This window comes from Rhinolophus sinicus, linkage group LG04 (genome assembly GCF_036562045.2).
Source record: "Rhinolophus sinicus isolate RSC01 linkage group LG04, ASM3656204v1, whole genome shotgun sequence".
NCBI classification, from domain to species: Eukaryota; Metazoa; Chordata; class Mammalia; order Chiroptera; family Rhinolophidae; genus Rhinolophus; species Rhinolophus sinicus.
In genome coordinates this window covers 106,418,252-106,435,598 of record NC_133754.1, presented here as the reverse complement: position 1 = coordinate 106,435,598, position 17,347 = coordinate 106,418,252, and the positions used below count along the sequence as shown (strand labels likewise).

At 36.5% G+C, this 17,347-nt stretch overlaps 2 protein-coding genes across 7 annotated transcripts in view; one reads left to right on the top strand and one right to left on the bottom strand.

The window, feature by feature from the left end:
* The window catches only part of CENPP (centromere protein P), a 261,592-nt gene that overhangs the window by 132,478 nt on the left and 111,767 nt on the right, over positions 1-17,347 (bottom strand). The gene's annotated exons all lie outside the window — the stretch shown is intronic.
* OMD (osteomodulin) lies at positions 1,019-13,576 on the top strand. 2 transcript variants are annotated; one of them, XM_019713826.2, is made up of 4 exons: positions 1,019-1,381; positions 3,311-3,443; positions 6,663-7,616; positions 8,179-13,576. In XM_019713826.2, exons 3-4 carry the CDS (start codon positions 6,677-6,679, stop codon positions 8,508-8,510), a joined length of 1,272 nt encoding a protein of 423 aa, XP_019569385.1. In that variant the 5' UTR covers positions 1,019-1,381; positions 3,311-3,443; positions 6,663-6,676; the 3' UTR covers positions 8,511-13,576. The 2 variants fall into 2 exon arrangements, with proteins under 2 accessions (XP_019569385.1, XP_019569384.1); XM_019713825.2 differs by lacking the exon at positions 3,311-3,443 and having other exon boundaries at positions 1,025-1,381.

Below are 17,347 nucleotides of genomic sequence, written 5' to 3'. Positions count from 1 at the left end.
AAATACTTTTTGGAAAAAGTACACAGACTTGCTCTCTTTTCCTTAGTGTGGAAGACTGAGGTTGAAGAACAAAGACTAATAGAAAACATATGGAAAAGATTAGTAACAAGATGAACTCTTAGTCCAAACACAGTCTGCCACGTTTTACATACCAGTGTCTCAAATAATAGAGGAGACTTTTTAAATATTGCCAAAACATCACTTGAAACACTGTACACTTTCTAAAAATCTGAAATGTAACAAAATAAATCTTGTGAATTCTTTGTAGAAACTTAATGGAAAACACTATTTTGAAGAAACGAAAATGAATTCCAGGATTCATTTTACCTTATTAGTTTGCACAAGCTTGAAAGAATCTCCCAAAGAATGAACTCAAAGTTCACTGCTGAGAAATACAAGTTAACGCTGTTTAAGGGTGAAAACATTAGTATAAAAAGATAGCATTTCAACAGTTAATTGCTGCTCTTCAGGAGAGACAGTTCAGTGAAATCAGGAAATTTTCTACATCTGCAAAATAAAGGCAATAGTAGTTGGTCAGCAGAAGTTCCTATTTCCATCTTATTCAATACTATAAAATTATTTTTGTACTCCTAAAAACAGACAAATCTGAAATATACCTTCTGAAGGCAAGACACTGAATTCTATAACCAAGAGTTGAATTTTTATTTCAAAGGTGATCAGAGCCATTCTTGTGGGTGTATTTGCGAGGAAAGGTGAGAAAGGGGACAGGTGATAGAAAAGGAGGTATAATTCTTTGCATGGAGAAGTTATACATTTAACCTGTGTCTCCAGTGACAATCTATTTCACTTTAAAAATAAACTAGATGTGAAATGCTATGTTTCTAATCCTAGGTCCTTGTCTTAATGAAGGGAAGCACTGGTGTGAACACAGGGTATCAGACAACCAGTCTCAAGACGACTCCGCGTTCCACCTTAAATTGCTGAGAAATGTTACAGTGGACCTTAATTTAAGGAATTCTTTGGCATGAAAATGAAAATAAAAACAGTAATCAGTACACGCTGTTTCATTTAGTTCTGTTTGCCTTTCATATTAGAGGAAATTCTTGCCACACCTCAAACCAAAATTCAGGGGAAAAGAAAGAAGTAAGCCACATAAATCTGACCGAGAACACAAGAATCTTAATTTGAATCCACAAAGTTTTGGATAATGAAAAGAAATACATAATTTTAATTCATCCCAAGTGTTTTCCAGGCAGATTATATTTGCTTAAATTGCTTCAGTAATTCAACAGACAGCCCTGTTTGGACATACAGTTACTGTGGATTTTTCAGAGACTCGGTTAAAGAATTTAGGAATTTCTGATTCACTTACAGGATTTGCAAATTCATCAACCCCTGAAAACTAAAGCAAACTCAACAGGTATGATGATAAAATAATTTTTCAATTTTTAAAGAAAGTATTCCTACTGTTAAAAATTAAAAAGTATATTGGATGTGTTTAACATTAAAATAGATTGTAGGCATCATAAAAGCACAATTTTTGGAAGCAATAGCTGGTAAAAGCTACATTAAAACTTTGATTAGCCAAAATATTCAGGGAAAGAAGTATTACAGTGAATTTAATTTTCTAACTTAAGATCCACCCAACAAATAATCTTTGTAAACTCGTATATATTTTTGTTCTTATTGTTAATTGTTTTGAATGAATGATTCTCAGGTTAATGGAATAATTTTCTATCTCTTTCTCTCTCTCAACTTTAAATGACAAAAAAATTGACAAATGATTTTAGGCCATACATCTGAGCAGTGCTAGAGATTCTGGTGGTAGGGAAGATGGATATTTGTACAAATTTCACTAGAAATTTTTTCAAAATTTCTCCATTAACCAAATTCATGATATTAGAATGGTTTTGTTTTCATTTGCCTGTTTCTCAAAGGGAAGACATGAATACTGTATCTAGTTCTGAAGGATCTAGTTTCTTGGGTTTCGGTTAATTAAGATTTAAATGTATTACGGCTAAAAATAATTTTAAGACTTTCATATTTTTAATAGCAAAAGAGTCTTACTTCCTTAGGCCTTGGGTGTAATAGTGATGTACACTAATTTTAAAGAGTTAAATTGAAAACTGCTTTGGAAAAAATTCTGAACCATATATTAATATTTGGTTTCTTATACTCTAGTTTCTGTGGCATACTAATAAAACAATTAAGTCTTTAAATTAGTATAATGCTATGAGGCTTTCCAATTACTTTAAACTTTGAAGAACAAACTTCTATCTTATTTTGATTAATAATTTTAATTAAAACTTTCTGGATAAAAAGTATGAGTGCTTTTCTTCCAAGTAAGAGAAATGTTATGACCTAGAAACTTTTGTAGCTATAATATGAAAAATTCACATATTAATGGATATTTTTTAAAACTGGTAACCTGTATTTTACTTTAACTTTCTTTTTTACATTTGTTATTTTTAAACTACACAATGCAATAGGAAAGTGAAGAATGTAGTATATTGTGATGGAGAAATATTCAACAGAAAAGAGAACAGCCACATTCTCTGTGACTGTTCATTTAAAGAAATCACCGTGGCAAAATAAATGCCTAGAAATAATCAACATTAATAGTGATAAGTATCATTAACAAGATGGAATCTATAACTTATTAATCCAAATTTTTTAGCATTTTACTAGATTCTGTCAAAAATTAGAGGTCAGGAAATGAGATAATTGATAATGAGTTACACTATTTTGCTATAGTTAGCCTGTAGCCAACAAGCATAAATTGTAAAACATGAAAGGTCAGAAGTGATAAAAATATGCTTGGCAAATGGCTGGGAAGAGATTAGTTGAATGAACATTTGGACGAGAAGAAATGAGATCATTGTAACGGGAAAATCTCAGGAGTGAAATGGAAGAATAAGGGGAATGGAAAATAATGGACATAGAGATGGATTCCAGACCAGAAAGCTGCACAAACAACAGTCACAGGGAGTGGGGCAAGGGGGAGGTACAGGGCCACCCTCTCGAGGGATGAGGACAATGATGATGAGTTAAGTTCAAAAGAGAAACCTTTCTTCTTCGTGGCCAAGACCACAAGAATCCCTTTACTTCCAGAGCGGCCCCTTCTGAGGTCTTGATTCCAAGTCACAGGTATGCAATAAGGTGCAGGATCAAAAGTATCATCCAAGTCTCCTTTTTTTCCAATAATTTCTCATAATTATTGAACAACAGAGTCATGACTTTAATTCTCAAATGTAATCATGTAATTAATGATTGCTAATATTCCTAACACAAGGATAAGGTTCAGAGTTCTGATGAGCAACGCTCTTTACAAAGTTCCCCTGTGTACCAGGGAGCATGCGAGACCCCCACATGGCCTGACTCTTCGCAGCCACGTGTCTGCTTCTGCTTCTACTTCCACCTTCTGGGAGGCGGCAAACTCACAGAGCTCCATGGTGCAGTGAGATTGACATGAAGTGTGATAAGTACTTCAAAAAGTTTATATGCTACTATAATGAGAATAATGCTACAAATGTAATACATAAGTTATTATCAACTAGTGAGTAAATAGGACATCTTATACCCAGGCCTGCTAACCTCATGATGTCTGGGCCAAACGATGCCTATGAAGACTTCCCTTCCCCCCCAGGCAGGGTTAAGCCATGGACTCCCAAAGGCCTGGTGTCTCTGCTATAAACCATATTTTCCTCTGCCTGAGAAAATGGTTCGCTGTGTTGTGTCTCTTGTCTGCTAAACTGTATGCTCATTACAGAAGGAACCTCATTTCTGTGTTCCCCACCTAGCAGTGCCTTACACCTAGAAATAATTCAAGACGATGATTAACTGAAGTGACCCAAGCAAACTAAGTAACTACTAACAGCTGTAAGATGCTTTCCTAACCAGGCTCACACAGCACCTAGTACAGGTCTCTAACCACAGCAGGTGATAGCCCTCCCAGTCAGGTCCACTGGGAGCTTCCCAATCCCCGTGTGGCTCTGCCAGCACTGAACACGACCCTCTGGAATAAGGCTTCAGCTGCCAGGACTCTGCTAGTTCACGAACACTGCAGCGTGGAGATCACAGCCCAGCTGTACTAATGAGTGAAATCAGGTGTTCATTCCCAGAGTGCATCTCAGGTCAGAATCCAGGCCCTCCAGATTCTGGTCCACAAGGTTCATAGTGGTTTTACTTGGCTCTTTCAATTGGTTAACCACCAGTTCCCAAACACCCCTCCCTTTGTTGCTTATATATTTTTGCTCATCTCTTCTATCTGGAAATCTTCTTCTCTTTCTGTGAGCAGCTCCCTAATATTCTTTCAAAGTCTGTTCAAATGCCACATCTTCCTTGAATCCCACATATAAGAACAATGGATGAAGTCAATTTAGATTTGCAATAGAAAATTATGAGTCTCAAAATCACAGGTTATTTAAAAAGATCAAACCATTGCTATTTTGGCATTTCCTGTAGGTAGTGACAAGACTAAATACAAGAAAATGTATTAGAACTATACGATTGTTTGATCCTATTTCCTTGGTAAAAATAGGAAATAAGGTCATCATCACCAAAACCAATGGGGAAGGAGGTTTTAGAGGCTTGTCTAAAAAAGAAGGGGAAAGAATGCACTAAACAGATGTTGCCGGCAGCACTTGAACAGTCAGGAATTTAAGTGAGACCAGTTGTCATGATCCTGGTTTTCTCTTGTCATATTCAGTTTCCTGACTCAGGCCAAGAATAGATGGAGAAGCGACGTAACGAGAGCTGGGGTTTACCAGAAGCATTCGGGGATGGATGGGACCAGAAAGTTTAGGGCCGGTGCAAAGTGACAACAGCAACGCACTACGGATCTAGGGTGCTAAGAAAGAACTACAGGATCACTATCATTTAGGTGCCACTGAAGGGGAAGCATTACTGGAGGAAGGGATAAAAATAGGAGAGAGCGGTCAGAGTAGGAAGGGTTGCAGCACTAGTAATGACAAGGCCCACGGCGTGGGGTCACAGGAAGGACTGGAGAGGAAGACTGCAGGAAACATAAAGGAAAAAAGATCATAGGCTTCTGACTCTCCTTGAATAACTACTTCAAATCCCAAATACACACAATATTTACATTCTACCAAGTTTTAGTTTCTTACAAGAAAAGAAACAAGAAACTGAGATGTTTAGAAAGACAACAGTCTTTCTAAAATTAGGTTCTATCAGGGAAAATGACTGAAGTAACTACTTCCTCAATTATCCCAATGATGAAAAATAGCTAGTACCACTCTAGGTAAACAGGAGATAAGTCACTTCATTACATACAGTGATGTATTACGACATTAATTCTCTCATGAAACTCTGGCTGAGAAGGACAGAGAAAAATGGCCTCAGAATAAAACACCGTGTTTCCCCAAAAATAAGACTAGGTCTTATATTAATTTTTGCTCCAAAAGACGCATTAGGGCTTATGTTCAGGAGATGTCCTCCTGAAAAATCATGCTAGGGCTTATTTTCTGGTTAGGTCTTATTTTCGGGGAAACACGGTAGGTAGGTTTCCTTTTTGTGTGTGTTTTTTAACCTTTTCCTAAATAATATACTTATTCCATCTGGATCACTTTCCAATTTGCGAAGCACATTTATGTGCCTATCTCATATGACCCTAACAACTACCAGGTGAGATAAACAGGCAAGCAATTATATCCGTCATTTCATTGATGAGGCAAGAGGCAGATATGTTAAGTGACTTGACCATCCTGTGACAGGACTGAAATGAAGGTTTTCAGCCTCCACCATTCACTACAACCTCAAGTTTCAGCATAAGCCTTGACTGTCTGTGTTTCTCGAGCTGAGTGCTCCCTCCTTTAATCTACGAGGACATACCTTTCTATTCACCACATTACATGTCTCTCCAGATCCTCCAAGGGGTCAAACTCCTAGGAGACAGAACAGATTGTTTTTAAATATCTGTATACGTAGAACGTAAGTCAAAAATATTAGTAGAAAGAAGGAATCTAGGAAGGTAATACGCGAAATGTATAGAATAACCTATGCGATATTATAACTTAGCAGAATGTAAATATTGTGTGTATTTTGGGATTTGAAGTCGTTGTTCAAGTAGACTCAGAGACAAAAATAACTGGATTTTGGAAAATGTTTCATGGGGAAAATCTGAAGTCACGGTTAGGCTTGGAAAGAAAACACAAAGAGGAAACACAACTTTTTCTCAAGGAAAACATGATAGCTCTCTCATGTCTTCCCAAAGGACAGAAAGAACATCAGCAGACAGAAGTTGCAGTGGGAAAATTGTGGTTAATATTAAGGAAGAATCTCCTAGACAAAAGCTCTGCAGCTAAAGCACAGGGTCTCCCCTCTCATCAGTGGTGACCGTCACTGAGGGACCAGTCAGTGACAACACCCAGCATCGAGAGCAGAGGAATCATGCTGTGGTTGCAAATCTGTAGTCTCGTAAGCAAGGCAAACAGATTATCTTAAAAGAAGATTATTTCCTCTTGTTCAATGCAATATGTGACTTTAAGAAAGAAAAAAACTCCTTACTGGTACTTAAACATCAATGTTGACTTGAGCATTGCCCATTTATTCTGGACATTCTTTTGTAATTTCAGTACAGATATAGATATTATGTGCTTTATATAACTGTTAATTTATACAAGAATTATTCTAAGCTTCACTCACTTTTCGAACAATGTTATTTCCTTTTCTCCTTGCAATAGGACAAAAAAAGAATATGGGCTTTTTAGGTCCAGTATGTGTCCTTCTCTTATTTCTTGGAGTCAAGGTATATTGCCAATATGAAAGTTATCAATGGGATGAAGATTATGACCAAGAATCAGATGATGTCTACCAACCAGAATTCCAGTATCATCAAAATGTAGACTATAGAGTACCTTTTCATCAGCATACTTTAGGCTGTGCCAGTGAATGCTTCTGTCCACCCAACTTTCCATCATCAATGTACTGTGATAATCGCAAACTCCAGACTATTCCAAATATTCCGTCACACATTCAGCAAGTCTATCTTCAGTTCAATGAAATTGAGGCTGTGACTGCAGATTCATTCATGAATGCAACTCATCTTAAAGAAATCAATCTCAGCCACAACAAAATTAAATCTCCAAAGATTGATCATGGCGTGTTTGCTAAGTTGTCAAATCTACTACAACTTCACCTACAGTATAACAGTTTAGAAGAATTTCCGTTTCCTCTTCCGAGGTCTTTGGAAAGACTTCTTCTTGGTTACAATGAGATCTCCAGACTGCAGACAAATGCCGTGGATGGGCTAGTAAACTTGACCATGCTCGATCTCTGTTATAACCATCTTGATGCTTCCACGTTACAAGACAAAAACCTTGCCAAAATGGAAAAATTAATGCAGCTCAACCTATGTAATAACAGATTGGAATCAATGCCTCCTGGGTTGCCTTCTTCACTTATGTATCTGTCTTTAGAAAACAATTCAATTTCTTCTATACCAGAAAATTACTTCAGTGAACTTCCGAAACTTCATGCTCTGAGAATGTCACACAACAAACTACAAGACATTCCATACAATATTTTTAATCTTTCCAACCTTATAGAGCTCAATGTTGGACACAACAAACTGAAGCAAGCATTCTATATTCCAAGAAATTTAGAACACCTATACCTAGAAAATAATGAAATTGAAAGTATGTAAAATTTCATTATATTTTAAAGACAGAAAGAATAGTATTTTGACCTTTTAAAGAACAAATCTTTATAAAGCTATGCTTTACACATTGTAGAAAATAGTTGCTTTAAAGTTAGCTAGGAAAATGGCAGAAATTGGCCCCAGAGAAAGGTGTACTATAAAATGTATAGTCTTTTCTATTAAATTTTATCACCTTGAACATTGAGAAATAGTACTGTGGAGTATATGAAGAAATATGAGTATTTGGAGTAGTGGGGCTACAGGTGATTTTCATTATTTATTTTTGAGATTGTTTCTACTCAGAATTTATTACTTAAATAATTTATTACTTAAATAATTATTAAATATCCAATGAAGTCATAATTTATTTTGATAATATAAAATTCATTTAGTTTCATTTTCTTCATTTTAATATTTGATTATTGTAAAAATAATTAAACCTAATTCCACTTATAAGTATTCTGATTAATAAAATTATATTCATAAAACATTTTAATAAAATCCAACATAGGATTATGAATGTAATATAGCAGGATTAATTTTTAATTTGTATTTTTCAGATATCAATGTTACAGTGATGTGTCCATCTGTTGACCCACTATTTTACCACCATTTAACATACATTCGTGTGGACCAAAATAAGCTAAAAGAGCCAATAAGCTCATATATTTTCCTCTGCTTCCCTCATATACATAGTATTTATTATGGTGAACAAAGAAGCACTAATGGTCAAACAATACAACTGAAGACCCAAGTTTTAAGGAGATTTCACGATGATGCTGATAGTGAAGATGATGATGATGATGCTCATGAAGGCCCAGAACAAGAAGAAACAGAAGAAAACATGGACCCTCACTACTATGGAAGTCAAGAATGGCAAGAAACTATATAGATATACATGTGTAACTTCACAAAATCTTACCGCTCACGGTAATATATCCAGAATTATGTATTAGTATAAGATCAAGTACTTGAATTTAAGTTGTTGGTAACATCTTCATCATTACATAGAATTAGAACTTAACTCAAAATGATACAAGTCTTTAAGAATATAAATTAGAATGATAAGCGGGAATCAAACACTAAACTTTAAACAATTTTATCATGTTGAGAAAAACAGCGAGTAGGCCATTTCTAGTAATAGGGAATGTAATTTTTCTAAGAATGATGAAAGAAATAGTGTTAGAAGCTGAGAACTGTAAGCCATTTGCTTTGAATTATTATGAGGATAGTGTTTAAATGCCTGGAGGTTACATTAATATAATAATAGGCAGACGTTCATTTAAGGAATAGATTTATTTCTTTGACCTGATCTCCGAAAAAGCTCTCACACTTGTGTTTGAGATGTCATCCCCATGACCCTACCACTTACAGCACCGGATATTTTTTATTTTCAAAAGAGGCCATCCTACTAAGTATCCAAGGCATGGAATTCATAAAATCAACGAGTCTTGTTTTTCTCTCAGAGCACCAAAGCAACAAAATTTTAAACCCTATGTTTGGACAACTAAAAAACACCAAATTATTTCATCAAAATCTGTATTTAGCAAATTTCAGCAACTGTCCAAAACAATCTTTACTGTGCTTCATTATAACTGGGATAAATGTTTTTATAGTAAATTCACTAGAAAAAGGTTTCTTTGGTTTAGTTACATAAAGATTTCCTAATAAATGACTGCTTTGTTCACAAGGTTAAGTTAATGTTGGCACAAGAAAGTATATCAACATTATTAAACACTTCTATTTTTCTAGCACAATTAATTAGAAACATCTATGTGTATCAGCCAATGTTTATTTACATAGGGTTAAAGTTGAATAGAGTTCCTTTAAAATTTGAATAGACCAGCTTCTATATCTTGTTTAAAATCTTAAAAATCACATATTATTTAATCTATCATTTTGAAGTATTTTAAGTATGCCTTGTAATGAAGATGATCTAATTGCTTAATGAAGTTTCTTGATTTACCAGAAATGTTTCTTGACTAACATTTCATAGAATTCCTCAGATAAAGAATAAACACAAATATAGGGCTGTCTATACAGAGAAGCCAAAGAACAAACAATAATTTGGACGATACGCAAAGACCAGTTAAGTAAAACAATATTTTGAAGCAGTTTTCAAATGGCGAGTCTTTATTTTTCTGGAGATGACAGTTTAAAATGAAGCCTCTAATGCTCTTTATGTCTTTGAGTAGGTTATTAGCATTTGCAGAAACAGAACACCCACCTGAGCCCAGGGACAAGCTCAACAATCCAGAATGAACACAGGCAACTCTCCATTCATTCATTTAATTAACATTCATCAAGTCATTTGGTATGCAGGGCTCAGCAATGAGAGGTCTAGCAATGGAATACCCATGTATACCTGGCACATCGTAAGATGTAGGGCTGAGCATAAAGGTCAGAGCAAAATGCTGGCGATGTGGGTAATGCCCACTTTCAACAGAGGTAAAAAATTTTAAGGACCACCTACCCTTTCATTGAATTTCTTAAAAATAGGGCTATAAATTTGAACATTTACTATGATCTAATATGTAGAAAACACTGTGGGTGTTTTAGGAGATAAGACAAGACTATTTCTTACCAAGAATGGTTTAAGTTAATGAAAGACATCACAGAGAACAAATCAAAACCACAATGAGATACCCCTTCACACTCATAGGAAGCTCTAAGCAAACAGACAGCCAATCACACTTGCTAGCAAGGAGGTGGGAAAGTGGAACCCTCGTGTACCACTGGTAGGGATGTCAGATGCTGTGGCTGCTTTACAAAGCAGTCTGGCAGTTCTTCACAAAATTACAGTAACTATGATATAGCAATTCCACTCTTAGGTTTATAACCAAGAGAACTGAACACATATGTTCGCACAAAACATGTACACAAATGTTCATGGCAGCCTTATCCGTTAACAGCCAGAAAGCACACAAATGTCCATCAGCTGATAAATTTATAAACAAAATGTGGTCTATCCACACAATGGAATATTACTCGGCCGAAAGAAGGAATGAAGTAAGGACACCTGCTGCAACATGGATGAACCATGAAAATATTATACTAGTGAAAAGCCAGTCATAGGAGACCACATATTGTATCAATCTTTTTATAGGAAATGTCCAGAAGAGCCAAATCTACAGAGACAGAGAGATTATTGGCTGCCTGGGGCTAGGTGGCAGGGGAATAGAGGGAAAGTGGAGAGTGACTGATAATGAGTAGAGGGATTCTTTTTGGGGTGAAAAAAATATTCTAAAATTGATTGTGGTGATGGCTGTACAAGTCTGAAAAACTATTGAATTGTATACTTTAAAAGCATAAATTGTATGAGATGTGAATTATCTCAAAGCTGTTATTAAAAAAATTTAACAAAGAAAATAAGATAAAACAACTCATTCTAACACGAGGAAAGAAATAAAATGCTGAAGTGGCAGTAACTATGAAAAGCAATGTGAACACAGATATTCTAACTTGGCTGGGATGTGGTGAAGTAGTTGAAGGCTTCAAGGAAGATGTGTGAGTAGGAACTGAATGGCAAGAGTGGAGAAAACATATTCCCAGGGCGAGATTAATACAGAGATGTGGTAATTACTTATTCCACCTCTTGCACAGTTAAAAAAAATAAAAACCCTACAATTTTCAGAATTTGGGGGCTTCTATCTCCTAAACTGATAAAATACATTTTAATCCTCAAAGAACAGCCTTAACAAAGAATAAAACAGTACAATTTAACAATTCAGAAGAAGGAATTTGAAATCAGATGTGCCTGAGTAGAAGAAGCCTGACTTCATACTTCTAACTAAGCTAGGTGACTCTGAGTAAGTTACTTAACTGCTGGAAGGCCCCCTTTCCACATTTCTACGAAAGGTGGTTCACATAGTTAGAGGAATAAAGAGAAAGTGTCCGTAACAAAGCATGTAACAAAGCCCATGCCAGTCACAGGCACCCAACAAGCAGGAACCATTATTTCAGCATGTCCAGCCCAGCCACCTGCTAGACCTACGAGGTGTGATCAGAACATACAGTGAGTGCTGCTGCCGAGTAACTTCCAATGGAAAGGCAGGGATCTTCAATATGCGTGGAACCTACCCTGTTTCCCCGAAAATAAGACCTGCTCAGACAATCAGCTCTAATGCGTCGTTTGGAGCAAAAATAATATACAACCTGGTCTTATATTATATAAGATTTGGTATTATATTACTATATTATATTATGTTATGTTATATTATATATTATGCTATATTATGTTATGTTGTTATATTATGTTATATTATATTATTATTATATCCAGTCTTATTGTAAAATAAGACAGGGTCTTATATTAATTTTTGCTCCAAAAGACGCATTAGAGCTGATTGTCCAGCTAGGTCTTATTTTCGGGTAAACACAGTAGTAACAGTGTGCGACAAGTTTCAACTTGCTTGGTGCAGTCAGTCGGGTGTGAGCTAAAATTGAGAGTAGGTGTGTTTTAAAGTGTGCCGTAAATCATCCTCCATCATGACAATGCTCCGTATCACACATCCCTTCTGGTACGGCAATTTCTGTCAAATAAAACATTACAGTGTGTCCTCATCCACCTTATTCACTGGATCTGGCACAGTGTGGCTTCTGGCTCTTCCCCAAAGTCAAAATGATTCAGGATATCGAAGCAGCCATGACAGGACAACTAAAGACACTCACGAAAGAGGACTTCCAGAACTGCTTCAGAAAGTGGCAAGAATGATGGGCTAAGTGTATTCAGAGCAAGGGGAGTATTTTGAATGGATTAATGGCAATGGGTCTTTTACTGTAATTTTTTTAAATTTAAACATTTACCGTATTTGTGATCACACCTCGCATGTGCTCCCCAAATATCAGCTGTGTTCTGCACACTTCAGTGCTGTCTCAGGGCCCCTAGAACAGAGTCAGCAACCTTCTGGTTCCTTCCAAGACTATACTCATAGGAAAGATTAGTGAACGAGAGAGACTTTATTAAAAGTTTCACTAGGGAGAGAGAGGAGGGTGCTTAAATCATACATGCACAACAAACATATTACAATTCACTATCTGATAGTTCAGCTTTCCAAAACACCTCTGGACGCCTGCCATGGAGGAGAGCAGGGTTTCCTCCAATCCCTCCCAAGGCACTCTGGCCAGCACGTGCTCAGACTCCTGTACAGGAGGAAAACGAGATCAGCTCTGCTCTGGTCCCTCCCTCCAAAGGTGCATATCTGCAAACACAGCGCAAATGGCCTTCAGCAGCAGGACTAATAAGAAAGCAGGTTAACAAACATCTTCGTTACTTAAAAATGCCTTAAGGAACTCATACTCACCCCAAGTATTTCCCATTGAAAACAAATAACCCCCAATACTTTCCCTAGGAGAAAGTGCAGCAACATCAACAAGCACATCAAGATTACAGATTAAAACCAGTTGATTTGATATTTATAACAGGAAAGAAAAAGATGAAAATTCATCTACTTTCTCATTACACTTCAAAATACCCATTATATTAATTACTAGGCTGAACTGTGCTTGTGACCACTAACAAACAAATCCAAATCATCCCACGAATCAAAGCGTAATTAACAAACATAAAAGCATAACATACATTTATTTAGCTTTTAGAAAGGCCATAAAAATAAAGGATATTTCATAAATTTGCTCACAATATTACTAGTTGAGAATGTTAAGCTGGTGTTTAAATATTACCTGAAACATTTTGACTTTATTCCTCAAGCTGGGACCACTGAACTCAAATGCAGATGTATGCATATCATATAACACACTTAACCAACTCCACGGGAACAAAATAGAAGAAACAAACATTGTCTCTTCTGTATATTTTTATTATTGCAGAGAATTCGTATGACCCCAAGGACGGCTAGAACTAAAATCCTGGTTTCCTGATTTCAAATCCTTTTTTCTAAATCTTGGAAATAAAGTTTAACAGCAGCTAGAAACAAAATTAAATCATAGTAGCTAAAATATACAAAGTTTCTTTAAATATAACTATGCCTAGCATGTAACTATTATAAAATCATGGACATGTCTGCCATTACATTACATATTTAGGTTGTGAACCCACTATATGGAGATTTATGTATTACTCAGAAAAATTAAACTCACAAATATGATATATTTTTAACATGAACCCTTCTTCACATTGAATCATAATTCCCCTCCCTTTAAATCTCACCCTTTAGTCTGGGAAGTACTAGGTTCTCCTCTTTATCTCATTTCACCAAATGACTGGACTTCAGGATATAACAAGATTTGACAATGAGAGTCAAATCACCGATTTCCATAAAATCCTAGAATACTGGGTTTTAAAGCATCTATAAATATCTGGCAACTCAGTGACTCTCAGTGGGTGTGACTTTGTCCTCCAGGGGACACTGGCAATGTCTTGAGACAATGTGGTTGTCACAGCAGGGACGAGGGCGTGGAGGAGTGTTACTGGCATCTAGTGGGCAGAGGGCAGGGATGCTGCTAAATGTCCTCCAATGAACAGGACAGTCCCCACAGCAAAGAACGATCCGGTCCAAAATTTCAATAGTGCTGAGGTTGAGAAACTCTGCAGGAACTAGAGTCTAGTCCAAAAGATAAAGAAAATAAACCACAAAGAAGTTAACTCAGCCAGAGCAGGGGAAGGTTAACGACAGAAGAAAACTAATGCCTAGGTGTTCTGACTCCTAAATTATACTACTTCCTATAAAATTACAGGACGAAGAAGATAGAGGGAAGACTCTTCCAGATTGTGGTTTTTTTGAAACTTAATCCACTTGGTAATTATGTGTTCTCTATCAGTAGAACTAAGCCTCCTCCAAAACAATATTCTTCCTAGGAAACCCTTGTTTCCAACATTCAATTCCATTCAATACATTTTCGGTTGCCTGGTAGGGTGGGACTAGTCATATCCGATAGTCTTAGGGTTGGGTTGACCATGCCAGAAAGAGACAGAAGGATCATGTGATTTAGGATGGGGACTTTGGGTCATTCAGCATCAGTCAACCTGGATGCTGAGTGCAACCACAAGGACACTCACCAGTGATGCCTATGTAAGAACATCCCAGTGAAAACTGAACAGCGAGGCCATGCTGTCCCACATCAATGCCGGGAGGGTAAAGCATCCTGAGAACAATGACGCTCTGCACTCTTGAACAATCCCAGATTCTGCCCAATGCATCCCTTCTTTTGGCTGATATTTAGGTGCATCCTTCTCATGTAATAAACCATAACTATAATGGTGCTTTCAGTAAGTTCTGTAAGTCCTTCTAGCAAATTATCAAATGTGAGAGCGGTTTTGAGGACTGTGCCCACAAACTTTAAAGTTTGGCTAACTCTGGGAAAGAAGATGGTTTATTTTCCAGTGCAGTTCTGAATATCTCTAGAATCTAGCCTTGTGTAGTCATCTCCCCTTCAATTTGGGTGTAACTCTGACTTGCTTCTAACCAAAAGACATAGCAAAGATGATGGCATACATGTGATTATGTGTGCATGACTGCTACAAAGACTGTAATGCCCATCTTGCTGGAGACTATCTCCGTTTCTGGATGCGAAGAAGCAACCTGCTATGTTAGGAGCTGCCTGATGGAGGAGGCCATGCTGCAAGGAATTGGAGGTGGCCTTTGGCTGACATCCAGCAAGAAACTGAGGCACTTAGTTGCACACTCTGCACGAAGCTGTGGCCGACAACCACATGGGCTCACACACGAACCCTTTACCCTAGCCAGCTCCTGAAGTGAACTGCAGGCCCAACCAACACCTGGATTGCAGCTTCGAGGTAACATCCCGAAACAGAGAACCAAGCAAGGCCATGCCTGGACTCCTGACCCACAGAAAATGTGAGATAATGAACATGTGTTATTTTAAGCCTCTAAAGTTGTAATAAATAACCAATACAACAGACAAGTAGTGGTATTCTTCAAAAGTTCAACATTAGTGGGATATTTATAAAATGAAAATAGGATGTCACTCACTGGCTAAAAACAAATCTCTCAGTGGTCTCTCACTGGCCACAGCACCAAGCCCAAACACCTTAACAAGATATAAAAGACTCTGTGATCTGACTCTAGTCCCATCTGACATGCCCCACCCCTCTCACCTCTTTTCTCCCTCCCTCCAAGCTCCAGCCATATACCACTTATTACAAATTTCTCAGTGATTTACTGTCCCCAGCCTGTGATGCTTCCCTGCCTAGAACACCTCACCCTCTGCCCTCAGCCCCACTCCTCACCCATTTTCTCTACGTAAGTCAGCTTGGCGCAGCCTCCGTGGTCTCCCCGTGTCCCAGGCTCTGTGAGCAGGTCCCACTGCGCGTGCTATGCTGTGTTTGCTGCCCTTCCTGCTGACTCAGACAACAAGTTCCTTGCCTGAGCTTATTTTGTCTGTCATTCTGGCAGACAACTGGTTGGTGCTCGATAAACTTTTACTAAATGAATGAATGTTAATAAAACTATATCATTAACTGGTCATAACTTTTCAAGAAAAGATATTACAATCCACAAGTAATTTTTTGTAGTACAAAGTATCAAACTGTGTATACTATCAGCAAATCTATGAATTTCTAAGATCCTCTATATATGACATTTAATATCTATCCAGTTTACTTCTCCACATCCTGTTAAACCTTCCATACAAGGCAAAAATAAATCAGTAACTGCTGTTTCATTATTAGATATTTTCAAAGACTTTAAAAGTTTTATTGTATCCTTAAAACCATAAAATTGACGATTTATATCAACCAAAATCAGAAAATGTCACAACTAAATTTAAAATAACACACAGTCAAATAAAAACATGAGTATTTAAGTCTTAGGTTATCTAAGCTTTATTTGAAAGGACCTAAAGCCAATTTTGAATAGAAAAGAGAATACGTATTCTTTCATTTTCTTTTTTTAAAATATTTATCCATATCCATGTTTATTGAATATTTAGCTGAGAGGAGAAATAAATGTTTGCTAAAAGCATGAAAGAATGATAAAAATAAAAGTGAATCTTTAAAGATCATCATATAGTTATCTAAAATACCACTTAAACTTTTAAAAAGTAAATATTTAACCAGAGGGTAAGGGCGTTGGGGGGTGGGAGATGAGGGTAAGGGGGATCAAATATACGGTGATGGAAGGAGAACTGTCTCTGGGTGGTGAACACACAATGGGATTTATAGATGTTATAATACAGAATTCTACACCTGAAATCTATGTAATTTCACTAACAATTGTCACCCCAATAAATTTTTAAAAAAAAAATTAAGAAAAAGGCAAAAAATTAAATATTTATAGTTTTCTTCACTTAGCAAACAAAAATACATTTTATTATCAAACCCAAATTATAAATCAAATTTACTTTTTAAAAGCTGATTTTGACTCTTGGGTTATTTTATGTGTAACTAAAATAAAGGAGAGGGCACCCCAAATGACTAAACTATAAAATAATTTGTGCTAAAACTAATTTTTACGTTGGAAATTTCTTAGCTATATACTGTCGTGCTAGAACAATGTTTTACTTCTCATAAAATTAAGATCATAAACTCTTCTTTGGTTTGGTGTTTTATTTCATTCAAAAAGCAGATGTTTCATCTCCTGGGAAAGCAATGAAATGAAGGCATGATTTTATAACTATGTCATCTTCATAAACTAATATTCACAAAAACATTAGTGTTTATTTTGCAAGGTGAAAATAACACGAACTTAAGGTAACTGGTAGAAGCAGACTGAGTACAATCGTTATAAACACTCTAAGCACAGTTCTCTA

Bases quoted from the DNA above. Each gene is read 5' to 3' on its own strand.
- OMD (XM_019713826.2), top strand. From the start codon at position 6,677: ATGGGCTTTTTAGGTCCAGTATGTGTCCTTCTCTTATTTCTTGGAGTC. The intron at 7,617-8,178 runs GTATGTAAAATT...TGTATTTTTCAG, and splicing joins AGAAAATAATGAAATTGAAA to ATATCAATGTTACAGTGATG.